The 27,655-nt window shown below is 40.7% G+C and overlaps 1 protein-coding gene across 6 annotated transcripts in view; it reads right to left on the bottom strand.

Moving 5' to 3' along the window:
- Window positions 1–2,281: 2,281 nt before the first annotated feature.
- The window catches only part of RABGAP1 (RAB GTPase activating protein 1), a 69,723-nt gene continuing 44,349 nt past the window's right edge, over window positions 2,282–27,655 (bottom strand). For all 6 annotated transcript variants that reach the window (XM_065695822.1, XM_065695819.1, XM_065695820.1 and 3 more), the window contains 13 exons: window positions 20,417–20,530; window positions 19,604–19,678; window positions 17,355–17,480; window positions 16,819–16,962; window positions 15,394–15,435; window positions 14,945–15,073; window positions 10,678–10,770; window positions 9,788–9,898; window positions 6,943–7,047; window positions 6,380–6,463; window positions 5,550–5,621; window positions 4,824–5,021; window positions 2,282–4,017 (listed from right to left, as the gene is read on the bottom strand). In XM_065695822.1, the coding sequence (XP_065551894.1) occupies window positions 3,895–4,017; window positions 4,824–5,021; window positions 5,550–5,621; window positions 6,380–6,463; window positions 6,943–7,047; window positions 9,788–9,898; window positions 10,678–10,770; window positions 14,945–15,073; window positions 15,394–15,435; window positions 16,819–16,962; window positions 17,355–17,480; window positions 19,604–19,678; window positions 20,417–20,530 (1,416 nt within the window). In that variant the 3' untranslated portion in view covers window positions 2,282–3,894. The remainder of the gene's footprint in view (window positions 4,018–4,823; window positions 5,022–5,549; window positions 5,622–6,379; window positions 6,464–6,942; window positions 7,048–9,787; window positions 9,899–10,677; window positions 10,771–14,944; window positions 15,074–15,393; window positions 15,436–16,818; window positions 16,963–17,354; window positions 17,481–19,603; window positions 19,679–20,416; window positions 20,531–27,655) is intronic.

The raw sequence follows: 27,655 nt of genomic DNA, 5'->3' as shown, positions 1-27,655 counted from the left end.
AAAGGACTGCAGCTGCGTGGCCGGATTAACCTAAAGGAAAAGCCTTCAGTACAGGATTATGCTTGTCCCATTTCATTAGCATGCAGAAAACACAGCACAATCAAATCCTCGTTCCTCAGAGTCATTATGGACACAGCAGTAAATTCTGGCAGGATCTGAAGGGGTTTGTATGCAGAGGCCTTGGCTGGTAGCACACAAGGAATAATATTGCACAGTTAAAAAAGGGGGGGGGGGGGGTAATAGAGGAAAAAATGTAATAGAAAACAATCCTCACTGTGCACACGTACACCACATTTTAGTTATTTTTTATTCAGAAGGACCTTCAGTTCAGGTGCTTGCCTTGCATTAGGCTCCTGCAGCCACTGAGGGCTGAAAACCTTGCTGGATTAAGCTCTTACGTTAGGCACCTCTGAAGCGTCTAAAGTTAGGCAGGATGAACGCGAGCCAAGCTGTTGAACAGATGGAGATGAAATCCTCCTCTTGATAACAGGAACTTTATAGCACTGCCATGGATAAGAAGGGCAGCTAAAAAAAGTCCGGGAGGCAGTTATATAAATTCCAAGGAGGCTTTACCAGCGATGCTCCATGGTAAAACTTTCCAATAGATCTGGGATATCCACTTCCAGCTGCAGGCCCCGAGCAGCCAAGAAGTTCTGCGGCAAAAAGGACATCGTAACACTAGAAATACCACCCTACGAGGCCACAGGAACTTCGTGATGCAGCACAAATACACAAAGCCTTAGGAGGCTGGAGCCTGGAGCACGCGAGACTGAATACTCAGCATCAGCAGAGTGGCGTTTGTATTGAGTTCAGTGCACAAAGCCAGCTGAGAGGCATCTCTGAACAGAAAGAAAGGTGATGCCAACCAGCAAATAACCATCCTATCAATGCCAGAAATGCTACCAGATACACTCATTCCTTTTTGCTTACAGAGCTGTAAAATACTGGTACTTATAGCAGCACAGACTCAATGTCTTTTTTCTCTTTTACCTTATTTAGTCTTGCACACCTGCAAATTGGTCCTCCTCATCTCAGAAATGACCTGCTTCCTTGTGCTTCTCATGTAATTGCGTTTCAAAAGATGTGTGTCTCAGCACAGGATTCCTTTTCCTTAATTAGCTGTGGATATTTCAGATGGAGACAGATGTGAAATACATTGGTAATATTTATTGTTGAGCATCAAAATCCTTCAGGTAGAGATCTCAAATAATCCATAATGACTGGAAAGGGACTATAAAATGTTCTGTATAAAATGCTGTGCAGCAGTTAGCTTCTCATATGTATATTCCATGTCTACACTAAAATGAGGAGTATGTGCTGCATGCAATTTTGAGGTGATGCTTACTTAGAGAGTGGAAAAGATACGAACAATAAAGCAACTTTTCTCCTCCCTTTAAGTACCTCAGTTTTGAAGGAAAGAGGAAAGTTCACTATTACACTATTTCCCACTCCCTCTGGGGCAAAGTGAATGAAGCACTTTGGCCTTGGGTTGTTTCTTCTTCTCTCTTATTTACCTTCAAACTTTCTCCAGAAGTTGTAATTACTGAGGAATAGCAGAGCTGAAGCTACCAAGGGATGCACCTCTCTGAAAGACAAAGCAGCAGAGACTATGCACAACCTTAAACTGCCGTTCACTTAGGGCAAAAGTATGGTTGGAGAAGTGACAGCGTGATAATGGCCTCCTGGAGCAGGGCTGCTTAAAGTCACCTTTAGTCATTTTGGTGACAAAAATACATTTTTACGCCTTGTTATCTCTGCAGAACACAGGCAGGCATGGGAGCCTGAACCACACTGACCCAGTTAGTGCAGCCACCCCATTGCAGCACTCAACCCCCGGTTCAGCTCTGACTACAGAATCGTAGTGAAGATGACGTGAATGACACTTGACCCCACAGGATTTGCTACTGATGATGATAAGCAGAGCTAGCCTACATTTGTTTTGCAGATCCAAGCAGAATTTGGAGGGCCATGGGAAAAAGATGTTCTAAATTGGACATTTTTGAGGAATACTGAGTCACAGGCTCAAGCTGCACAAGGTCATTTCTGCAGTTTCTTCTTTTTTTTTTCCCAAAACCAAACCCTACATTTTATTACATAAAGCAGTGTTGGCAACACTGAGAACATGCAGACTATTTTAGCAAAGCCCTTTGCAGCATGACTATAGTTTCAAGTCTGAAGAAGCTTGCAGATGCCACTGCTTCTACTTGAAGAAGAGAATTAGTTTTATACTGCAAAATATTTAATGAGTTTCCTGTTAAAATGAAAAGAAGCAACAAAATAGTTATACAATTTTACTAGTTTATATTTCAATTCATAAAGTATACACACTGCAACTATGCTACCACAATGTCCACGCATCTAATATTGATGGAGTTACAGTAATTCTTTTTTTTTTTTGGTATTAAACAATAGAGATAATGTATGCAGTTAAGGAAAAAAGCTTGGACATAGCATGTTCTATTCCGTAGTTACAGAGTACGTTAGCTAGCATTAGTACAGTAAACAAGAAAAAGGTAGAAATACAAAATAAACCAAATATCTTTATATACAAACCAGTGCCTCTTATTGTTACCAGCTTATACTCACACTGCACACAAAATTTATCCACTGATGCAATAGATACTTCAGCATAACACAAACCATCATAAATTAAAAAAATTACAAGGTGCAAAACTCCATTCTACAGCTTTCTGGTGAGAACTCAATACAATCCAATGAGTAAGAAATCCAAGCACGTTTAGCACCTATTAGTGCAACTGCAGCGAGCGTGAAGAATGACCTACACAACCTCGGAACATGTTACCAGGGAAGCGAGTTGGACAGCTAGAGATGCTCGCAGCTACACTCACGCAGTGATTTTTGCCTCATATATATCTCAGTTTATTGTTTCTTTGTCCCATTCATACCTATGTGCAAAACTAAATCCTGGAAGCTTTCTCAGAGCTTCGCAGAAGGCCTGCTACAGCCGGGTAAAAACAAACAAACAAAGAACAAAAAACCTGACAAAAAACAAACAAAAAGACTCAATTCAATGTCAGACCATCCACATAATCAGTACTTTTTAGCAGTCCTGGTGTTGGGGATTGTAACGCTTGTTGATATGTGGATCAAACAATATGACACAGAAGTGAAACGGAAATCTGCCAAGAATTCAGATTATTCTTGTGTAGCACTTAGACACGTCTCCCAGCCTCAGGTTGTGAATTTGTTTGGCAGCCCATGCCAAAAAAGCCCAGAGTTGCATAGAATTGATAAGTAACAGAAAGAAATGCCAAACACAGAGAGATGGATGCTGCGTCTACTAAAACAAAGTGGGGTTGCTCGACAGGAATGCTGAAATCATCCCCATTCATAAAGCAAAACTTGTCACCTCCTACTCTCCATATCCTACCTCTGGGGACTGCTTTCTGGCACTGATGTAGTTCTTGCTAAAGTTGTCTCTTTTTTTGGTGTTTTTCTCCTTTTTTCCTTTTTTTTTTTAATTTTTTCTTTTTTTACTTTGTTAGTGACACTTTTCCTTTCAAATAAAATATTAAAAAAGGTTATAACTGTAAAAAAACCTATCATATGTAAACTTAACAGTTAGGGTTTGGTAAGTTCTCGTACCTAGTCTGTGAAAAGCCTCCAGCCAGACCGCAGAATGGAGTGTTTCTCTGAAGAGCTTCAATCTAGCTACATCACCTGTTAAATATCAGTAGTATGAAGAGCCCATGTCTAGCAATAAAACCTTTCGTGTGTTTCCATCCTCTTTATCACTGACCTACTGAAATCCCAACATGCTGTGTTTGTATTTTATTTACATTCTGGTCCTCTCATGTCACAGAATTAAACATCTGGCCAAGGAAGGCAACAAAAGGTGTTGTGTTAAGAAGGTGTGTTTGACAGAACTGCTTTTCAACAAGTCTCTTTTCCTTGGACTCCAGTCACTGTTTTTATAGAGCTTATTGTTCTGTTGAACCATGTTTTCTTTGCAGCTTGTACTTCATTCAATGCCAGACCCAAATGGTGCTCCAAATCCTGCAAACAGAAGAGCCATTTCAGTAATTTGTGGTGTATTCACAGCATAAGGTTGTACAAGTTAAACTTAGAAGGCTCTAGAACATCTACAATCTGTTGGCCACTTTAGAAGCTAAATAAGTCTTACATAAAGAAGCACAACAAACTGATGAGGAGAAAAACCCCCAACCCTTTGAAAAACAAAACAAGATGTGTGTCACTGCCCTTGGTGAAACATTCAGCTTTCCTCACTACATCCAAACCCTTTAATTCTTTCCTGTCTAAAAGAAGCTATTCCCACAGGAAGTGGACTTTGTACAAACTAATTTTTGCCTTTCTTGTGAACAAGCAGCACTGACATGCCAGTTTTAGGCTGAAAGAACGAACAATGTTGTCATATTTTACACAAATACCTCAAATACGTGGAGAGCTTACCACTCATGTTTTCAGAAACATGTCTAACATCTGTGACATGTTACTTCTCCATTTAACACTGACTGCGAGATAAAGAAACGCATGATTCAGTACTTTGTCAGAGCTTGGATTTCTTCCAAGAAGTTGCAGAAGATCAGTCAGTAAGTGCTGCACTGCAGCCAGGCAGATGTCTGGAAGCTGTAGTAGCTGGTAAATACAGCTCATGCAATTTCAATTATTTTGTCTGCATACACAAAGTTTCAGACCCAATGTTTGGTTAAATAACCCATACAGGAAATAGCAGGTTACAGCTTCAACCAACAGGCTCTATTCCAATCCCTCTACAACAGACAAGTTCTTCTAGGAAGGCAGACATCCCCTGTAGACTACAAAATGAACCTCTGGAGCATTACCTGTATTTTACATTCCGCCTCCACAAGCTGCAACTTGGTCTGGGCCAGCTCAAGCTCCATTTCCCTCAGCTGGTTTTTCAGTGTTTCCTTCTCCTCGTCTGTGTCCTCATCTGAACCGTCCTTGGCAGAACTGGCAACCTTCACCCGGCCTTCCTTGTTGAAGAACTCGCGGCAGTGCTCGCAGTCATCCACTTTTTGCTAAAGCAAACACCTGATTGTGAGCGCCTGCATTGAAGTGCTGGTGCTATGATCAAAGCCTTGTCCTGCCTCTGCTCTGGAACAGCAGCACAACACGCGAGGGACCACTGATGACTTGCAAACTCAGGAACTTCTGGGGAAGTACAGCCAGGCAGGAACTCCTGCTGCCCGCAGACTGATGGGCTCTGGCAACACTCCTGTATTGTTGGTAACACTATTGCTACAATAACGGGCTCTGTACTACCTATGTGTTACTTCATGGTAAAAGACGGAGAAATCTCCTCCAGACAAAAAAGACCTCTCAACAAATTAAGTTACTGTTGCCCAGCATTAACATTAGCACGTAGCCAGTACAACATGGGAGAGAGCTGACAGTTACTCATCTCTTCTCCAAGACACCCACCCCCCAAGTCACAAAGGAACTCTCTTTCAACCCCCATTTTAGCAATGAAATAAACTGTGTGCTTACTGTTATGATGTTACTAAGAGATTTAAACACTGCAACTGTGGCTCTATCTGGTCTCTTACCCGTATTTTCTCAATTTCAGCTTTATTTGCTGTTTGCTGCTTTTCCAGTCGTTCACTCAGCTGGGAACAAATCTGACAAGCAAAATTATGTTACCACACCATTTATAAATGTAAATTTCCTCCCAAATGAATGCTAAAGCACAGCTAAATGCTACAGGAATATTAACATGGATAGTCTGAGGGCTCTTAGAAAGCCAGGAAAATTGGGATGCTGCATTATGTTGCCTCATTGTACATATTCTCATTCTCTACATATTCTTCTATGCCCACAGGAAAAGGTGCAGTTTCAACACAAATTATTAGCAGTTTAGCCTTGCTTAAAGGAGCCAGAAAAGACTCTTTTTGTTGCCTTTGGGGTAGAATAAGCTGGCAAAGACAGCCAGAATAGCAAAAAAACCCAGTTCATTCCTCGAGACCTGTATGATGCGGACTTCAGAATGTTTTGAAGGTTACAGGCCCACTAAAAAGATGCATGAATTTGCTCCCATGATACCTAATGCTTGAATTCCAAAGCAAAAATCTTTGACAGCAAAAAGGCATCTTTTTATTTCCTAAGTGCAGTTATTATTTGATTGAAGGAGGGAAGCTGGAACATTGTTTTGGTGAATGAGGCAAACCTTTGATGTACACCAGCCCATTTGAACAATGTTAGATTACAGCTGAGGTGGTGGTGACTGATGACCTACAAGTACATTGGGGCAAAGACAACAAGCTTCTCATTTAAAGCAGCTAAAATGTCTCCTCAGATGCATGACACAGGAATCTCCTAAAATACCTGAGAAAATCTCACAATTTGATAGCAAACTACATCATCATTAAGTTGGACGTACCTGTTTGTAGTCACCGATGATAGAGCTGTTCTTTTTGATCTCTGACTCTGCCTTATCGAGTTCCCTACGACACATTTCCTTCAGCTGGGAAATGAAAAAATAAAGGAAAATGTTTATATATTTGTAAAATACATAAATTTAAAAAATACCCACATGGTATTTAACTCCTCCTTAACCTCACTGCTGTAACTCTACCCCAGGGAACAACGGTCTTGCTCAGCTCCATGCAGGCAAGGAAAAGCTTAACTTAGGTGGCCATCACTATTAGAAATGCTGACTAGCTTAGAGAAGAAGATATAAAAGAAGAGTGCTGACAGCCGAAGTCATGTTCTGCCTCTTTGTGCAGAAATCTCTGGCACAGTTTGTGCTTTCGTGATTTCAAGTTAAAAATTCACTACCCTATGAAGCACCTTGCAGGAAGGTGAAGAATCCTGCTTTGGTGATATTCTTTACACTACAGAAGAGGGACAAACATGGCTTAGAACATTAAGCCCTTCCCACACTTGTTATTTTTACAAGTGTGTACTGCCCAGAAATGTGAAAATGACAGAAATGCCCCTGACCTGAGCTGATTCTTCTTCCAGGCGCCTCTTTTCTTCTTCTGCATCAATCAGCTTCTGTTTGGTCATTAGCAGTTCCTTATTCAGAGCATCTGCCTTTTCCTCCGCCTGAAACAAAGAGGGGAGTACAGCACTGAGAGGGGCACGTACTGTACCAAAGCTGCTGTGCAGCCACAGGCTCAGGCTGCAGTAGGGCACAGCCGAGACTGCAGCTCTTTCATTCTTATTAAGGGCCTGTTCATTGTTATTAATAACAATAAAACATTATTCTTAACATTCTTTTTCTAAAACTTACCATCTGCAATGGCAAAGCAGCACCAAATCAGAACTAACAGAGTTATACCACTACATTCCAGCACTCCAGAACTCCTCCTTGAATTCAGTACTTAGAGGTAGCAAAACTGGAGTAGGGATTGCTCCAAAGAAATCCAATAACAGAAATAAGTTTTTCTCATCCAGACTGGAAGTTGACCAATACATTTGGAAGACAAGTCACAGAACAGCTCACAATGTGCAAGATCCAGAAAAGACTAGAGCCAGCTTAGACCCAAGTTCCATTTGCAGACATTCAGCCTTACAATGAAAACAGGATTAATGAAAAATAGAACATTAAAAAAGCCTCCAGAACTCTGTGACACCTACCAGTGGATGTGATACCATCTTTTTTGTATCACCCAGGAAATACTGAATGAAAAAGCTTAGCAGCCAAACCAAATGGAAGAGTCAGCCCCCTTTCTCCTTTCCTCCTTAAAGAGATGTCTCACCAGAAACCACACAATCCTTTTGTACTGGAGGTTTTTTATAGAATAAAGGTGTATTGTTGAAAAATCTCAGGCTCCTTATAAACTGAAAACTCTCTCTGCAAAGTTGAGACACTTTTCCTGTCTTATACACAGCAATGCAGTACTTCCCAATAGGTGTATGAATTCTACATAAAAATAGATCAATAACTCAACTGCTATATAAAATCTTCAGAAAGCAGCTGTACCAATTCCCTTCAAAGGGAAGAAAATCAAAAAGTGGATTTTAGTCTCTTAAAGTCCTGCTGATCTTTTAAAACAGATGGCAAAGGCAAAGAGAACATCTTTTCATTATACACTCGTTTTAAGCTGTTTTAAAGAAAACTGGGATGTGGGAGTCCAACAACAGGAGGAAAATGAAGCCTATTTTCTGGTCTAGTGCAAAGGATATTAAGGAAATTATTTTATTTCCAAATGCTTTGCTTTGATCTGTTAGGTTGCAAGATTTCAGACACACCGTGAAGGTATTAGAAAAGGTGAATTAAACAATGCCCTTTGGTACTTTTCTTTCAGGACATCTGGCTTGCAGAACGAAACTTATCAGTTCAGGATCCAATTAGAAGAACGAATCAGGGTCCTAAAGTAGATCAAACCTACCTATGTACTCCTGGGGGATAACCCAAATGCTGCCAACATCACTGACCATCTTTGAAGGCATGACTTTTATACATCCAATGAAGTATCTCAAAGATTTGGCTTAATTTTGTTCCTCTCCCACCTCTCCATTTAAACAAATGGATGTAAAAGCGTAACTGTGTCTCATACAGGCTCAAGCAGCCACAAACAGCAGTTAACAGCTGATACAAAAAGCTGCTTCGGTACATTTTTTTGCAGGAGCTCACCCCATGAGTGCAACTGCTGGGCAGCTAGACACCCTTCTAGAAATATCTCCAATGAAGTGAGCAAGCATAGGTAACAGGATATGAACATAACCAATGCGCTGTGAAACACTGCTTCTAGAACATACTTCTGTGATTCACAGATTTGAACACTAAAGAGCAGTAGATGTAATAAACTTGAAAGTCATAAACTAAACCTCATTAAGAACAACATTCACCCACTGGCGTCAACATGTACTATGAGTATTTTTCCAACAGCAAGGTTCCAGGAGGCCGTGGGAAACCTGAAGTCCTCTGAAGCAGATAAGCTGAAACATTTTAAAGCCTGTCAACTCCTGCACTGTATGATTTCTAAAAGTCATTTTCCTTTGAGATTTCAGAAATGCACTTATCTTGGTACAGAACAAGAATGGCAAAACATGAGCACTTGAACTCTTCCTCTCCCCAAGCAGACAGACTAAATGTGTTCTACCCTACCACGTGCACTGAAAATGCCAGATATGTCTGTCTCTGCATGTCCTGTTAAAAAAAGCATATCCTAATACAATCTCCCAAACATAAGTATGCAAAGAAGGGAATGGGACAGCAAGCTTACTAATAAAAAAGTTCTATAACACAAAGCAAACCCAGAGTTTCCTCCTGAGAGCTCTACTGATCTGGGAAACAACCCAGGATGATGAGTTCACATGGGCAGATTTCAACAAGACAAATGGAAACCACAATAACATTTTCAGAGTTGCCTAAGGTTATCTGAGAACCTGATTCCACTGAGAGCCACACAGACTCAGGCTTTCAAGTTTATGAGGCACTTTGCGAAAGCCTGTCTGCTGTGAAATCTTATTCATAAGAATACCAGTGGAAGGAAAACAGAAAACAGCACCCGTGTTATTATCTCTGCGACAATTCGAAGATTTGACTTAGCCCCCACTAGACTTCCTTTTAATGTACATAGAGAAGGAAGCAACTACTCAAGTACAGGCTCAGAACCACTCCTCTGCCTCAAGTTAATTTGAATGCTTTTCAGAGTAACTAGCATTTCAGTCACCAGTCCTGCTTCCCATGGACATCAGTCTGCAATGAGGACATGGAGGAAAGAATCCTATCCCACCCGAATAAAAAGCACTCTATGTGTATCCTCTCCAATGAAGCCTCCAATGAGGAATCAGCCCCAGCACTTTGTCTCCACTAGGCAGAGTAAAGAGGTCTTACATTGTCTAAATCTTTTCGCAGAGCAATCTTGCTGGTCACCAGCTCATGTGCAAGATCATCATTTTCTTGCTCAAGCCTCATGTTTGCTTCTTGTAGGCGCCGGTTCTCACGCTGTGGGAAACAAACAAACAGTTATCAGGAACAAGATCTTCCCAGGTCTTTTGTCTTCAAACACAATTCTTCCTGTGCCGAAGCACAAACACCTACCTTGCATCTTAAGCATGCAAAGAGAAAACTAGCCAGCCATATTGTAAATACAAAATTAAAGAACATAAAGTATTCATCCTGAGAAGAAACCATGTATAAATAACCCTGCTCAGCTACCTCCTGTTGAGCTCCAGAAATGTTTTTGAAGGCTGCAATAGCAGAGGTATCATTCTGCCATAAATACCTTGCCAGAAGCTTCCTACAAATACTGACTTTCCTTGGCTCAAAACAGAATTTGCATGCTGGAAACAGGTGAGAGAGGAGGATCCAGGCAAATCCACTCTATTTTCTGCCTCCTCTTACAACTAGCAACACACTGCCAGGTAGTAAAGAAAGTTTACATGAACGTTTTCAGCTTAAAAGATATAAATGTATGTATGTGTGTTACTTTGTTCCATATATGCATAATTTTACCTATAGGATTTATTCCTGTGTTTATTTTCTAAATAAAATATTTATTAATTTATATACTTACTGTAACATCATTTGAGATAAGGGGAGGAGTGAAAGCAGCATTATCATCAATAGAAGGCAGAGTCATAATCACTTAGGCATTTTCTTTCTGTTCATGGCTTTTGGTGCAATCAGCATGCTACCCAAGTGCTAGAAATGGGCTCAAAGGAGTTCAAGTAGGAAACTTCCTGCAGGCACTGTGTGTTAAATCAGACTGGAGTAAGACTTACCTCAAATCTTTCTATAGGATCCTCCTGTTGAGCTTGCTGCTCTCTCATGGTATGATATTCTTTCTCATATTTCTTCAGTTTCTTCTGGCTAATCTAAATTAAAGCAGCCCATTAGTTCCTGCCCGGAACATCAATAGAAGAACACAATTCACAAAGGGTTATGGGACAAGCTTTAGGTGACTCTTGCCTTCTACCAAACACAGCCAATATCCTCACTCGGTTTTCAGTATCTGACCCTTGAGAGGGTAAAAAATTCTATTCCACTCAATATCATGCCAGAAGCATTCCTTCCTCTGATCCGTTTGTGGAACACAGACAAGGTTTTGAAAGGCACCCACAGGAGCATCCTACTTGAGTTTTCCTTGGTGCTGCACAGGTATGTTTGATGCTCCAAATACCACAGTGGCTTCACAGGACAGATCACCCTGAAACCCACAAGATGTGTTTGAATTCTGAACTAGCACGATGCTGAGGTTACCTCAGCTGTTTTCTCAGCTGTAACATTTATCATCATGCAGAAGTCTTTGGTTTACTTTACATGAGACAGCAAATGCTGAAAGGGCAAGTGCAGGCTCAGCTGACATTTCTGCTAGTGTCACTCAAGCTCAGCAGAGAACAGTCCAGTCCCAGAGCTGCCAAGGTGTCTCAGCAAGCAGCAGCAACTCAGAGGCACGTATGCTCTGTCCCCTGCTGCTCCGGGAAGTCAAAGGCTGGAATTCAGTCCTCAGCTCTGACAGACAACACTGGGAAAGTGCCTCCCTCAGGGTCCCAGTTTCCCCTTCTGCGAGAAGGGAGAGAATGGTGGTGATGAATTTGGCATTTTGTACACACTGCTCAAGTCCTACAGGGACAGAGAACCTGTATCAGATCCTGACCAGCACCTTTCCTGATGTCACCTGCCAACTGTGCCATATGTTACTTGGCAGCACAGACGATGCCAAGACCACTGTCGGCATTTCACGTGCAAGCTAGCATGCATCTAAATTACATCTCTAGTAGTAAAAACTGCTCCTGCACCTTTATTATTATTTCAGTAAACCAAACCAATTACGAAGCTATGGCTATGCTCTCCTCTTTAAAAAGGCTCCAAGAAACATGTTAAACAAATTCTACATGCATAAATGACGGGAAGAATGGAAAGCATGTTTAGTTTCTCTTATCTTTGGTTTTATCATTAACAACCTTACTTGAACAGTACAAAACTGGTGGCCAGGCTCCCTCTAGTGAGGGCTGCACAGAAACATTTCAGTCTCCTTCAGCTGACATTTATCTGGAGTCAGTCCAGCCACATCACAACTGCAAAAGTTACTCTTACTCAGCACTCCAGTATTATTTACTTACAATGAAGCCAGTAACTTGAGTAGGTTGTTTCACTGCTCTGCCCCTGCTCAAACACTGCCCAAATTGTTGGGTACAACACACCAAATCTCAAGCTATGTAAAGGTTAGATCTTGAGAAGTGAGGCATCCAGCCACCTGAGAGGAAAGAAAGGCAGGCACAGCACTGCATTTTCATCTTATACCTTCCCAAGTGCATGAAACCAGTTTTGCCTTTGGATACCACTAATGAGGTGATCCTAAGAAGATTTGCTATTGTCACTCATTCTGGCCACTGGAGCCCTAGAGGGAACCATGTCCTGGGGAATTCATCAAGGCCCTTTGGTTTGTGTGGTGTCAGAAAGCACAAATGAACACTCAAGTCCCACAGCTTTTCATGGCCCAGGAAGCAGCAGCAACTCTGTTAACACTGACAGCAACGTTCAGGAGTGACTTTAAGAAGCCAGTGCTGTCTCAAGCTGATCATTTACTGACCTCCTTTCCAGCAGAATGCTGTTGTAATCACAATGCCTTAGCCAGGCTAGTTCTCCCTTCTATAAATGATTTATTTTGACATCAGGCCCTTTTCTGCTCGAAAACACTTCCAGATACAAAGCAGGAGATTTCTACTGACAGCAAAAGACTTGTATTTTAGGTCAAAGAAAGCAATTATATGCAGCACTCACATCAGGGCAACGCAAATGGAGGTGATACAGAGAAGCTCAGTAGTGCAGACTGGACTTTTTCCACTTAATCTCCCCAAAGCCAGCCAGCACTCAAGGAAGCAGTGGACAACCTTGCTGTGGACTGCTCAGAGAAGACTGTTTGCTTTAACTGCTTCACACAGCACTGGGAATTGAGGGAATTTAGGCAGGGTAGGAAGAGGAACAAGGTGCTATTTGGAAATGTGAAAGGCAAATGCACCCATTACACATAATCCTAACCAGATGAACGTGAAACATCTGATCTGTGGCTAATGGTAAATGGAGAGCTAAAATAGCTTTTTTTTCTTGATTATTCCATCATTTCTACACTAGTTTCATATACGATATACTTGAACTCTAGACAGAACACTGTTATGTGTACTGGTACTACACCAGGAGCACCAGATGCTTTGAAGCATACTAGGGAAGTTGTGTACTTATGTACTGATGCTACAAAGAATTCCTCTAAGTGAATCTTAAGGAGAAAGGATACTTTGAACCATACCAGTGTGTTTGACTAAAAATTTGTCCACACGAAACTATAAAGCAAGATCACAGCTTCCTTAAAATACACTAAATAAATTATCAGTGTTCCATTTTAGAACGCAAATAATTACATCCATAAAGAGGAATCAATAACCTCCTCACTGTAACTTTTCTTGGAAATGTCACTCTAAAGGTTTATTCCCAAGTGCCCACATAAAGCTTTAGTTACTGTATCTACTAATTAGAAAAGCAATTGACTCCCAGTCATGAGGTAATGCAGTATTTGCTATATATAACTGGAGTCTTAATGGCAGAGGATAAAAATTTTATTACATACATATATATTTAAGAAATAGGGCTTAGCGGGCAACTGAAACCCAGGATAACCCACAATCAAGCGAAAACCCCTGCACAGTTTACCTCAGTAGTTCAAACATACAGGAGAGCTCAAAAGAATTTATTCAAAGAGCTCTGTAAGAAAACAGGAATTACTGAGATTAATTCGAGTCAGCATCTCTCCAGCGCACAGCAAACTCTAGTTTCTATGATTCCACTCTGTTCAAAAGAAGGCTTCTATAAGAACCAGAGAGCACATTTTACTGTGATGCATGGTTTCTGTTATAGAAATCATGTCTTGATTATCATCAGGATTTCCTAAACATTGACTGTATGAACAGATCAGTTGTTTGTGGGAGAAGTCACAGAGCTGTGACAACCCCACTAAAAGACAGTCTAGATGAGCTTGTGAGCCTCAAAGCTCCCTCTCACAGAGCAGAAGGTACTTACAAAGGTTCGTGTTCAGAACTACCTGCACATCAACCACTGTACAGTACCTCAGAGCTCTGCTTCCAACCAGAACTTAACACTTGTTCCCAGTACCCAAATGAAAAGGCAAGAAGGAAGCAAATATTGCATGGGCTGCTCATGAAAAACAATGCTTTTTTGCATTATTAAAGGCTTCAGCTAACTGTGGCAGCCCTAGACAACATACCACTTAGCCAGCACTTTGTTTAATTTCAGATAAAGTAGACCCTCTTTAGACTAGAAAGATCATAACAGATTAACCTGTTGTTTTCAGCTACCTAGAGTACAAGTGAAGTAGTCTTGAACAGAGAATTAACTTAAAATGCTGTTTAAAAAAGCAGCATCCATCACCCAACATAAACCAGTGACAACTCGAAACTCACACAGGGAATACAGAAACCTCCAGGTCATTTCCCTTGCTTGACTTGTAAGAAATTTTACATGCCATATCCTATTCCTTCATGTCCCTGGAAGATCTGTTCATCCATCAGTGCGTTTTTAAAGAGCTCCCTATTGCAGCACCTAAACATCACATGTACCCACAATTAAAAACAACCTGAAAGATAACATTCTGTTTCTCTATTATTGACTCTGTTTTAAATGAAACCTCCCCACTACCTCCTGATGAAAGATACTACCCTGTTTACAGCTACTATTGGAGAAAAATTTCATTAAAGGTCTGCAGAGTTGTCTGCAATTGTTTTATATTAGTGCCATTAGTCATTTAAGGTTGGTTTTTCAGTAGCCTGATTTTAGTAGCACTGACTATTGCTTTCTGAGAACCACTCTAGTTTCGAGTTCTCTAGGTGGACCCATAGCATGCTGAGACTCTTGGGCCTTTACTGGGTTTCACTAAAGCATCTGCAATGTATTTGCATTTGGACAAGCAAATTGTATATGGAGACAGACCATGGTGCCCATTAAACACGTTTGCAGTTGCCATCACCACATCTTTACCTTCATATTACATGCTAACTCCATCAGCTTTTTTGCATTCTCTTCTGAACGGTATCTCTTGGGCAGCTGCACACGGAAGAATTTTAAAGCCCCTTCAAAGTCAGTCAGTAACAAATCATCCTTGGTAGTCTGGGGACAAGGAGAGAAGAAACAGTCACTGCCAAGCAGGTTTTGTACAGTTACTGGATTCCCAGGGACAATGACGCAACAACAGCTTTGTAAAGCTCCAGGAACGTAACTGCTTTTTAACCTTCCGCAAACAGGTTGCTTCTGTTTCTGCAGCCCCAGCCCCAAAGCACTGTGCTGTACAGGCCACGCCAGACACCAGCATGTGGCATACAGGAAGTTGTTAGCCTTAAAAATAAACCCACGGTATTTCTGTAACAGGCATCATAATTTTTTATATGGTGCATGATAATGCATAACACAATATAACATCGTATACTCACTTTTAATAATCCCAGTGCAACGTTAAAGATAACACTTATTCCCTGGAGAGAAAAATAATGACAAAACAAATTAATTTCTCAGTATTTGTAAGCCTGGATATTAATTTATGTGGTGAGGTTTGTTGTTTGTCTAGTTTCTGTGATAAGGAGAACCAGGATACAAGTGAAACTAAGTGCTATATTAAATCAAAGGCCCAGAGAATGACTTTGCAAACAATGAGGGTAGTATCTTTATTTCAATATGAGTGGAAAAACAATGTTTCACCACAGGTTTTACAACCTCCTTAGTAGTCTGAAACTCTGAAATGCTGAAGGCACTATTGTGTATTTTGTCACTACTTATTAGAAGTGGTTTATTTGTAAAGTCCAATTGGACACACGCAGTTTGTATGGTCAGTAGCACACACCTTCTTAAGGGGTACCTTTGATAAGCAAGGCACTTTGCTCATCTTAGTTCGAGATTCTGTCTTTTCCCACTATTCTTTCACCATTACTTTACAAGGATAAAAAGAAAACCCTTAACACTTCACTATGAACACATTTACTATTTATGAATTGAAAATGTGTTTCTAAACAAACAGAACTGATTTTCTTGATACCATCTGTTGCTTTCTCTTACATTGGCACATGGACAAAGAAAGCAGCAGACAGACACAGAGAAAGGGTAAAACCATTGACCAGGAGGTTTATGAATGCTGAAACCCTTCAGAACAGGAAACACAGACAAACTGCACTTCACAGGAACAACTGCAGACCCAGTGAAGAATGGATGCATAATGGTAACTAGCGAGTAAAAAAGCAAATCATTCAGTAACTCAAGGATGCTTCAGTACAAAATGTGACCTGTTCACTTATTTTTAATAAGCTCTCACTCAAATCACTTACCAGCATACTACAAAATACAGTGTTCTAAACATGATTACATACAAAAACTCAGTGTAAAGAATTTTGTTGTCTGAATAGATGCTGTTAAATATAAAGAGAGTTCAAGTTTCCAGAGGAAAGAGCTCCAAGCTTGTTAAACTACCAGCATGAGAGTTAGCTGGGCAATTTCATACGCAAAGGCCTCCATGCAATAATACTGTAAATAAATAAGTTATCATTGTGTATAATACAATTTAACAACAGAGGAAACCACGTATTTGTAAATTAACTCTCATCCCATGAGCACTCTACAGAATCTCACAGATTCGACAGTGTTATAAGAAATAGGAGATTCTAATCTTTTACACAGGCTTTGACGCCTGATTTGTATGTTTAAAATGCCAAGAACTCTTTTTCATTGCAGAAACATAACACTTCTGCATAAAAATAATTATCACATGCCTAGCTCTGAAAGAACAGATAGTAACAAGGACATGAATCAAGACAGTGAGAAACTGTCAGAAGTTGATAGCAGTACAAGTCCCCGATTATAACACATACCTCACATAAGAGTAAGTCAATAATATGGAAGACCATGTAGAGAGGGAATTTTGCAGTGAAGAGGGTAAGGAACCACTGGGAAGCATACATGTGTGCTTCAAGGCTAATGTCCAGGAAGTGGTTATACAGATCAGGAATGTATTCCTAATAACAAAAAAACACACAGAAATACTGGAAGTTAATTTCTACTATTTTGGAACTGTAGCTTAAATCCTGAAGTAATAGAAGTCAGTTGGGTAGAGTGACAATCAGTGCAACAAGGCAGGATTCTGGATCCACCCATGCCCTTGTAAGGATGGCAAAGGCTTGTCCCAGTGTGGATGCTCAGAAGGACACTAGATGATGCTCACAATGAGTCCAATCACCAGACTGATCTCAAGTCAATATTCTCTAGTCTTAAAAAAACCTCCAATATGGACAGTCCTCACTCTTCATCATTACTGAGAGGTCACAAACACTGTCCACATGCAAGATAAATAGCTAGTTTTGAATCACAGGCCCTGATCCACTCACTTCATGCACGTTTGAACACCTACCTGCATGAGGCGCTCCAGCTGATAGAACTTGCAGTGCAAGTCTTCAAAGTTTTGTTTGAAAAGTTCCCTGAGTCCATAATCAAACATGATTTTGACCAGAACACTGAAAGCTTGCTCCTCAGGCATCTGCGACAGAGGAAAGTGAAGTTACCACAAAGCATTTCAGTCTTTCATATTGGTTCCATTTGCCCTTCACTCCCTTCTCCTCTTACGGAGAGGCTAAATTGTCACTGCTCTTTAATCTGTCCCTATCCAGTTTAAAAGTAAACAAGAATATTAACACACCAAATGAGGCCCAGTGTTGCAAATGACACTTCATTCTTATTCTGTGGAATAAACCACCTCAAGCACTCAACTAAAAAGTCATCTTTGAGAAATCAAGACCAAAGCAGTTTCTTGTGTTCCAAGTCACGGCACAATCAGAATCTTCCAGATTTTGAACAGCCTAACCCTTTGTCACCCAAGTACCAAAGACAAAAGCAGTATTACTAGAGGATGTTAACAGGATCTTTCTCTTATTCTCACTGATATATTTACCTTTTCAAATTACATTATTACTTTTCATGTTTGTTTATTAAGTGGCATGAATAAGAGAGACCAGTAACTGCTAACAGAAGTTCCACGCATCACAACTCAGCATTGGTTTGGGCAAGTTCAATATCCATGTCCTGCCAAAAACTGCAGAAACACTCATCAAAGCTCATCAATGTTTAGACACTTTCTCCTGACATCAAAATTTAGGTCAATCTCTTGTTCCTGTAAGGAACAGAATATCCATCTCAAATATTCTGTTATTAATCTGCAGATGGAGTTTGTTAAAACTGAAAACTTTGCTGAGACATTCCCCAAACTGGGAGTGAAGGACCTGCAGACACTTCATTTCCTTTCCTGCCACATTTCTTTTTAATATTTATCTTCCCCAGCAGCCACACTCCAAGGGCTGACTTCAAAGAGAATCAAATAAGAAGAACCTTATTTGAAATGTAGCCTTTTTAAATGCATGCATTATTCACAGAAGCAACAGCTATTGTTAAAGAACTCCAGAATAAACCTGGTTTATTCCAGACAGTCTCTCTATGCAAAGGATAATAAAAGAATGGATCTATGACAATGAAAAAGCTACAAGAAAGCACGTGTGCCAGTAAAAGTGACCAGCCCTCCTGTCAGAAAGCATCACCCCTCCTGACCTGATTCAGTGGAGTAATAAAGAATTAACTGCTCATCAAGTAAATCTTTCACATTACAGCTACAAGGAACTAAAAGGTTGTCATCATTTATGATTTGGCTTTTGTTTCGAAAGAACAGTTTACAATCTCTTCCATATCCTTCACTGACTTCACAACATTGTGGAACATCCTTCACTAAAGACCAGACTTCCTCTTCCACTCAAAACTACCGAGAAGTCTTCAGACTTAGTTCTCTACAGTAACAACAATCACCAAAAAGGAGCAGGGAAAAAGAGAACTCAAAACATTACCAGCCTTAGAAACTCTGCCTGGTTTCAACTCCCCATGTTTGAATGGAAACCCTGACAAACAGCAGATGTTAACTCTGACACAGAACGGTCTATAAATAATTTGTTCAGATTTCTAATCCTCTCCTGGTTCCCAAGTGTGAGTGAATCTAAAAGTTTTGCTTCCAATACAGAGTAACCATAAACCTCTCTTGCTTCCAACACACAGCAATCAAAGGATGTTACTCTGATGAGATCACTGCTACCAACAACAATTAGTTTTTAAAAAGCAGAAATTGGTATCTTTTTAAAAAATTCAACTGTTACTGGATCCTTCACTAAACCCTCAAGCCGAGAGCCACAAAAGCTCAGACAAGAAGAAAACAGCCCAGATACACAGCACATAGTTCAAAGCTCTGAGACCTGGTAAACTGACTGCAGAGTTTCAAATGGAAGGGGTCCTGAAACAGGAACACAGTGACATGAACGCCGACTGCAGACAGGAGTCTCTGAGACCTGGTAAACTGACTGCAGAGTTTCAAATGGAAGGGGTCCTGAAACAGGAACACAGTGACATGAACGCCGACTGCAGACAGGAGTCACTGGGAATACCGCAGTAAGTTTTAAACAATGTACTCTTCTCAGTCTAAAATCACATTATTATTGACCAACATACAAATGGATACGTGACCTGCAACCCTCGTAGTTCAGGAGTCAGCAACATTTGTCCTAGGCACGTGGAGCAATATTTATTCTTAAGCTTAAACCAAACATGGGGAAAATCCCCACCACTTACATGTAGAAGCAGCACAGCAGCAAGAAATGACTGGCCTTGACAGTAGCCAATCTCTTCATCATAGACAGAGTAGGCCTAAAAGAAGAATCAAGAATCAGACACACTGTCTGCATGGAGCTACAAGCACAAAGAAAACAAACCACTGCATTGAACATTTTTCACAGGGTGCATCATTTGCCATTCTAGTGAAAATGTGTATGAAAATCAAACTGTGGTATACCATAGCACCATAGAACATGATATTTATACTGCCGCAATACAGTAGCAGTAGCTGGTTACGGTGATGCACCAAGAAGGCTGCAGCGTATTAAACAATCTATCTGAGTGCTTTTACCTCTGAACAGGTGCTACGGGGACATTAGGAAGAGAGAGAAACATTTGGGACACGGAAGAAAGAGTGCTGGAAAGAAAGAGTCCTTAACTTCACAAGCATGACTGAGATAATATTGACAACTAGGGAGCATGCTGCAGCCAAAGGTGAGCTGCTCTTGATCAGTATGGAATGAGCCCTCATCTCCATCATAGCATATAATTTGCTCTGTGATTCAGGCTTACATGTCTGGAATCCCTTCAAGTACAACACCTTAGTGCTCAGGAATCCAGAAGGGCTTACTACTTCAGGTCTCCTATCTGAATGGCACTATAACTAACAAAACACCTACAATGAAGAACCAGACCGACTCTAGTGCCAGAGTCTGTCTCCATAGCACAGTTAACAGTACTACCTACAGGCTCTTCTCAGGTAACAGTTACATCTGTTACTGATGTTAAATACAAGTTACCAAAATAAGCCAAGAAGAATTAAAGGGATACCTTGCATATTTTGTACAGGGAGTCCTGGCCATCTCCCCCAGTGTCTTTAAAATAATCATGCGCAGGGAACGTTCGATTGATGTCTCTGGTGATAGCACTGTCTTGTGGAGATTCCTATTAGAAAAAAAACCAAAGAAGTAAATGAAAACACATCACAATATAAATTACAATATGCTGGGCCCGAGAGTTAAGAGATTGGCACTGTGCTCTGTGCACTGTTCTAAATTTAACAAACCCCAGGCTATTCAACCAGATACAGGCTGCCTGCAGGCTGGCAGCTCCAGATCTCAATCTTGATAGATTTGGTTACTGAAGCACATCTGGGAATGGTCAGTGAGTAGAGAAAAAGCACACACACACAGAGACAAGTGTTCCAGGACATTGCAATGCTGATAGCAGCCTTCCCTTGGAGACTCCTGAATGCAAATACTGCCTGGCCCCATTTGTTTTCTCTCACATCTGTGGAGAGGAAGAGTCAGTTGCAAGCAGCTCCATGGTGCTGTCCAAATTCTGTCCCTTAGTTTCAGCTGGAGAAACCACTCTTCATCCCCTCCACAGAATTAGACAATAGAAAAGTAGAAAACTGAGTATATGAGCCCAAGAAAGCCAATACTGTACAGTAAAACATGACATAATGCAAGGACAGTCGCCTGTACGAACTGAGCATTTTGGTATGAGGAAGGTGGAACTTCGTTTCCTCCTTTGCTCTGATGCAATCAGTTTCAGATGCCTTTGACATTTGGAGAGCTGAACAATAACAAGCTGCATACAATTAGGAAAACCAGTAAATGTGAACAATGGACTGAAAAGACCAATCTGAAGAAACACCAAGAAAATGCATCAAGGGCGAGTCCTACACAAAAGGCAGTGAGAACTCCTGGTAGAGATGAAAGGAATTTGACAAAGCAGAACAATTAAATACAGACTTTTAACTGTGAGAGTTAAATACCAAGCCATCTCCATGAAATTACTTGCAATACTGGCCTCAAACAACCCACTGAGAATGGTGGCTTAGAAGGAATCCTAGTCCTACCCTGGAGAGGTATCCAGAAAAATGGTTTCCAGAACATAGAAGGAAGAGGTTTGTGTCAAGCACAGAACAGGAAACCATAAGCATTTGTGATTAATGTCCAGCTTAAACCTAATCTGCCCCCTACAACAGACTCACATTCCTAATGGGATAATCAGTAGATGCCATTCCCACACCAAGGTCCTCTTCGGTCTCTGTCAGTATTGGACAAATGACCAAGCGAGATGTTCTTGATCCATCTCATTCAGTTCAGATTGAAACTATTTTGAGCTTAGTCACTGAAGTCAGAGCTCACAGCACTGCAAGGAACGATATCCACTGAAAACAGAAAACTCTCCCACCCCAGTAGCAAAATGAAGCAATTTGCTTATTTCGGAAGCCAAAGGAAACAGCTCATACCCATCACACGGCCTCCTTTAGCACAAAAACCAATAGTACGTAGTATGTATTTTTAAAGCTCACACCTAACAGTGACACAAGTGAAAAACCTACTAAGTGGGCACACAGAAAATATCTGTCAAAAGAGTTGACGCAGATCCCAAACCCTTCACTTTACACGGAACATTTATGCAAATTGGAAAATTAAGCAGCTTCTTCCATGTGATGGAAATGGGTTGCTGAAATAGGCTGTAAATCTCCATCATCAGACGTGTCCAAGACTCAACTCAAGAGGGCTCTGAGCAACCTAATCTGGTAAAACCTGCTTTGAGCAGGTTGGACTAGATGAGCTCCAGAAGTCCCTTCCAATCCCAAGTTATTCTGTGACTAGCGTACAACAGAAACCACTCCAAGCTGTCTTTAAAACACTTAATTCACCCAGCATGTGATAGGCAACTTCAGTAGGTCTCTTGAATCTGAAATTGTGTTCACCATGTCGAATGAAAATAACCTCAATTGACCTCTGCCATTTCAGAACTATTCCTACAATTTTATGCCATGTTTTGTGCTTCCTGATTAATCAGATTCCAGATTTTGCATGGATGTTTCACCATGTCTTGTACCTTCTGAGGCAGTCAGGACCCAGCTGTTTTCTAGCTGATTACCATAACCATAGCTATTACCCAACTTGCCGAAATCAAACAGAAACTGAAGCCCTCTGTTTGCCTGTAGGTATTTATATTTGCCTATGATTGGCTCCTCTTCCCACTATTTCAAACATGACTTTCCTGAGTAGCTAATGAGAGCAAGAGCTTGGCAGTGGGAATCATCTGAGAAGATGCCATGACAGTTATCAAGCACCATCACTAGTGAAAGGGTCAGAGGCTCCCTTGTGAGGAGGCTTCCCTGGCAGGGATTGAACACACAAAAAAGCCAGTCTTCTTCACATGTGCGATCACCATGCACCACTGTCCAGGTTAATGTTGCAAACACGCAAGATGCTCTGCAGAAGCACAACAGAAGAGATTGCTCTTAAGCAAAGGTTCACTATATCCAAATAGCCCATGATTCTGTTAGACAAATAGAAAAAAGGTTAGAAGTAAAACAGATAGCACAGAAGTACATGATATAATCAGTGCAAGGGTAATTAAATGCAGCTTTTAGCTGCTCTTTTTCTTCACAAAATGATATTGCAAACAACAAGAACAGAATTACCACAGTGTGCTTCATTTTCTCTTCTGATTTTAGTCCAAGGTTAATGCTCCTCTCTGTGGCTTAATACAGACATTTCATTAGGAAAGCATTACACTGTTGCTAGAATCAAGTTACAGGGTTGTTTTGGAAATTACATCAAAAGTACTGTTAGCATTTCAATTTGATAATAATTAACATGCCAAAGAGGTCCATCTCATTATAAGGAAATCAGAAACAAAATCCAATGCTAAATAAATTCCATCTAAATGGAAGCCTTTCAAGTCAGCAAAGACAAGTACAAGAATGTCTGGCTGCTTGATTCAGCTGGTTTTGCAAGTAGAGAAAGACTACGTTCACAAACAATTGTGAGAACTTTAAAGCATGTGAATACAGTCTCAGGGATAACTTTTAGTTTCTTTAAGGTTCGCAAAGCTGAATTAAAGCACTCAGCTTTGCAGGAGCAGAGTTACTGTTCACTGCAAATAGCAATTTGTGGTACCAAACAAGTGGGTTTATCTCGGAGTGTTACCTGTGTTCTGCTGCAATGGCAAAACAAGCTTAAATCCACTTGTCTTTTAATCCACTTAGTTAATAGCAGAGACCAAAGCATCTGGCTGGAAACTCTTAGAAGAGGCTTCTCAAACAAATCACTCATTATGACTAAAGAGAACTAATTAGTGGCCTCTCTCTGGCTTTGCGTGACTTGTTCAGCACTTGACTCCTGTGTTTCAGTACAATTCCTCGAGTAATCTGTAGCACTGGTTCCTGCAGCTGAAGCACAGCTTGGAGAGAGAAAAATTAACGGAAATGATAAGGTTTAAAATATGTTTTTCAACCCATGGCTTTGAAATCTCCCCATTAGTACAAACTGCTGCAATCCAAGCATTGTGTAACCTTTTCTTTACTCCTATTTTTATACCTTGCTGTGAGAATTGGCTCAATGGGCAATTTCTCATGCTTTCAGGGGACTGGGAAATGAAGGAAACCCTTCTGAACCCACACCCTTCACAAACTGGGATAGAAAAATAGAAAGCTAAGAATGACAGGAAGAAAAAGAAAGTAATAAAGAAAACAGCATGGAAAACAGCCATGAGAACTGAGGCAAGTGCAGCAAAGATTACAATTCTCTCAACAGTTTGCAGCTCTGAAGGAAAGCAGGAAAATGTGGATGCTCAGACTAATAACATACCCTTCCTCCCTCTCTTTTATGCACTTTAAAATACTAGGGAAGTTATACAGGAAGCCTTCCTTTGCAATTGATTTAGAAAGGAGCTACGTGTGTAATTATGGAAACCAGGACGCAGTGCAGCAGATAAAAGCTCATCTGCTGTACCAGCCTGCATGTTAAAGCATACTGGTTCCCACCTCCTGAACTGGACACAGTTAAAAGACATTTTCCTTGTGTCATCATGATCTTCCCAGGATCTGCAAACCACATCATGCAGTTAGAAACTTGATCAATGTGATCAGACAGAGAATGTGTAACTCTAGAAGCTTTCTCTGTAGCTTAAGCCACAATTAAAAGACATGGAAGAGCTGAAGCTCCTAGTACCTCTTCATGGGGCTGATCTGCTTGTAGTTTTCAGCAGCTCAGGTTTATTCCTCCTAAGCCCCTCCATAAACCCAAGAGGATGAAGAAGCAGCAGCAAAAAATTGCTGAAGGGACAAGATCTGTGATGAAAAAAACCCACTGGGACAAGAAATCTCCAGAGAAGCAGAGGAAGTTGTCTGCTGGAAACGGTTTGACACCCAAAGCCCAACTCCTGTCGCACCAAGTGACTGGAGAAATCCAGCAGGAGAACAAAACATAAAAGCCTTTACTTAGACACAGGCTGACCTCAAAATCAACATAAACAAGGGAAAACATTGAGGTCTGAAGCTCAGATTTCCCCCTACCCTAACCCCAGAGTGATTCAAATGATTCAAAATATGGAGGTTTGCTCACACGGGTGACTTCCCCAGCACACCCACCACAACCCAAACTGCTGGATTCCCACTCTTGACACGCTGGGATTGATTTTCACCCTGCAATTATGTTCCAGGAAGGTCAGAGCAGCACGTGGCATGCTGTTGCAAGGTGTAGACAAGCGAGTCAAGAGGGCATCAAGCCAGCTGACAGCTTCAGCAATTACAATCACAGAATCATAGAATAGTTAGGGTTGGAAACAAAGCCCAAACTCTCTAAACCATTCATGGGCAGCACAAAGGGTAATACTGCACAATGGGAATAAGTTATTTTAGCAGATGTGTACATTATGAGCAGGACTGAAAACATTATAAAGGTCTTTTGACAGCTATTTTCAGTGTCAGCAGGATGCTGTGTCACCAGGTCTGTTCTGCAGGTTGGTGGCATTCCCAAGAGGACTTAATATTTAGACTGACTTTCACACAGAGTGCATTTCCTGCATTTGTCTTCAAGCAAACCACTGTGAGAAGGTGCTGCTAAGAAGAATTACACCTGTTAGTGAGTCCTTAAGGAAACAGCACAAAACCCGCTTTCAAAGCAAGGCAGTTGTAAACTCCTCTCAAGAAATGCTGCCCACAGAACGTGTTACCGGGGGTTAGCACTTACCATGCACAAACGGGTAGGATTTGTGGAAAAAACCTGAATAATTTAGACCAATTTGGAACGGTTAGCTGCAATTTGATACAATAGTGCATTGATACAGCATACTTTCAGTCCAAATATGGCAATATAGTGCAATTCTAAAAATAAAAGTGAATCCCTTGTGATATCCAGCCCTTTCGCTGTGTTCGTTTCCTTTTAGGGCTCAAGTTTCCCACAGGAAAATTATAGAGAGGAGTTTGCCTACAGTGCCCTACATCATGTATGGATAAAGCATAAACACCGAACGCATGCTGGAAGGTTTTCCTGCTCTGGGCAATTACGCGCAAGCCAGACTATTTAGAGCAATCAAGATAAGAGGAGAAAACCCCACCCACTCCCATAGGAACCCACCTTTATCAGCACAGCTACACAGAAGTCATCCGAGACAAGACGTGAAAACATGTGACGTATCATTTATTTCTTAAATGTATTCATGATCCATTCAGACCGTTCAAATAAAGTGTACAAGTGCATTTCAGAATAAAAAACTACACTCTTCACACAGCTCTGGAGAACACTACATCTCATCAAGAAACGTGAAGCAAAAAACTTCCTATTAAACCACCCATGCATCCTTTGGCTACAATAATATCACTGATCAACAAGTACTGCTATTCAAAGTCTGAGTTTCCCTTTAAAGAGAAGGAGCATCCCAAAATACGCTACCCCTTCCAGAGACCTCCCTTTAAAGAGAGAATAGTAAATAAATTAGCTAGGCTTTTAGGCAAAACAGTAAGGCTACTTAGTACTGTTGATGCATGATCCATACATTTGGGGAACAGGCAATCCTAGGCTATGTGAAATGGGTCAACAGCCCTTGAAAGTTTAGTAGTATCAAGATTACATCAATCCAGAACAAATGGCAGACAAAAAAAAATGGAACCAGTGCAACAATCACTGAAGAATGTGCAGTTTCTCTGAGGATGGGAAGTGCTGATGACAGGGTCAGAAAAGTGTTTATAAAATCCGCTAAGAACCACATTGACATCCTTCAAATTACATACTGTACAAAGCCCTAAACTGTGTGACTGTACCACTACTGCCATGGTGAACTGCCTGGGTTAAAATACATATATATGTGTACTTTACGTATGTATGTGCGCATATGTATTTTAAATACATATATGTATTTTACATATATAGGTGTGTATATGTATTTTAAATACCTATACATATTTTACATATATATGCACGTATATGTATTTTAAAGCAAGCAATTTAACATGGCAGTAATGGTACAGCCACCGAGTACACATATATATATATAAGTATATACATCTACAGCAATAAGGAAACAAGCCAAGAGACGTATGACACAGCTGGGGTACAGATCATCTCAAAGGGAATAATACATTTCTTTGAGTTTTAACAGCTCATAGCAAAATTACCTCTTGGAAATAATTATGCAAAGATTGAGAATCAGATATTTACATGCTTCCGATTTATCTCGTTCCATTTAATATTGAAAAATACGCAAGTATTATTTTAAATCAGTAACATTTGTCATTTTTGGCTCAACTGTAGTTTTGCTTATTATTAGTCTGAGTCGAAAAAAATCAGCTACAGAAATGTCTATTAAAATGATGGGGTAGAAGAACCCCTCTCCCCTGTATTTTAACAGCAATTCTGAGTTGGCACAAAATACATCATATTCTGGAGCCACCATAAGTCTTCCTCAGCTGCCCTGCATCCCCATCCCCCCCCCCCCCCCCCCTTCTCCTGCAGAGTTCAGAACAGGGCAAACCCCAGCAGACATGAGGAACATGGAGGAACACAGCCCAGGCCCCTGATACTCCCCACTGTGTCAGAATTAAACACAGAATTAGAAAGTCTTAAGGGTCGGATTGGCTCTAATTCACCTGTTTGCTTTTCTAATCTGCTTTGGTGGATTTTTTCCCTAGTTCTTTATAGCAGGGGTTTCACACTCACACCTCTTTCTCATCTTTTAATACGAAATGATTTCCAGCATTAAAAGGTGCACAAAGTTCTTACAAACACACACATACACAACCTTACCTGTGATTTTGTC

This window comes from Lathamus discolor, chromosome 15 (assembly GCF_037157495.1).
Source record: "Lathamus discolor isolate bLatDis1 chromosome 15, bLatDis1.hap1, whole genome shotgun sequence".
Lineage (NCBI taxonomy): Eukaryota > Metazoa > Chordata > Aves > Psittaciformes > Psittacidae > Lathamus > Lathamus discolor.
This window is presented reverse-complemented; position numbering and strand designations above follow the sequence as displayed.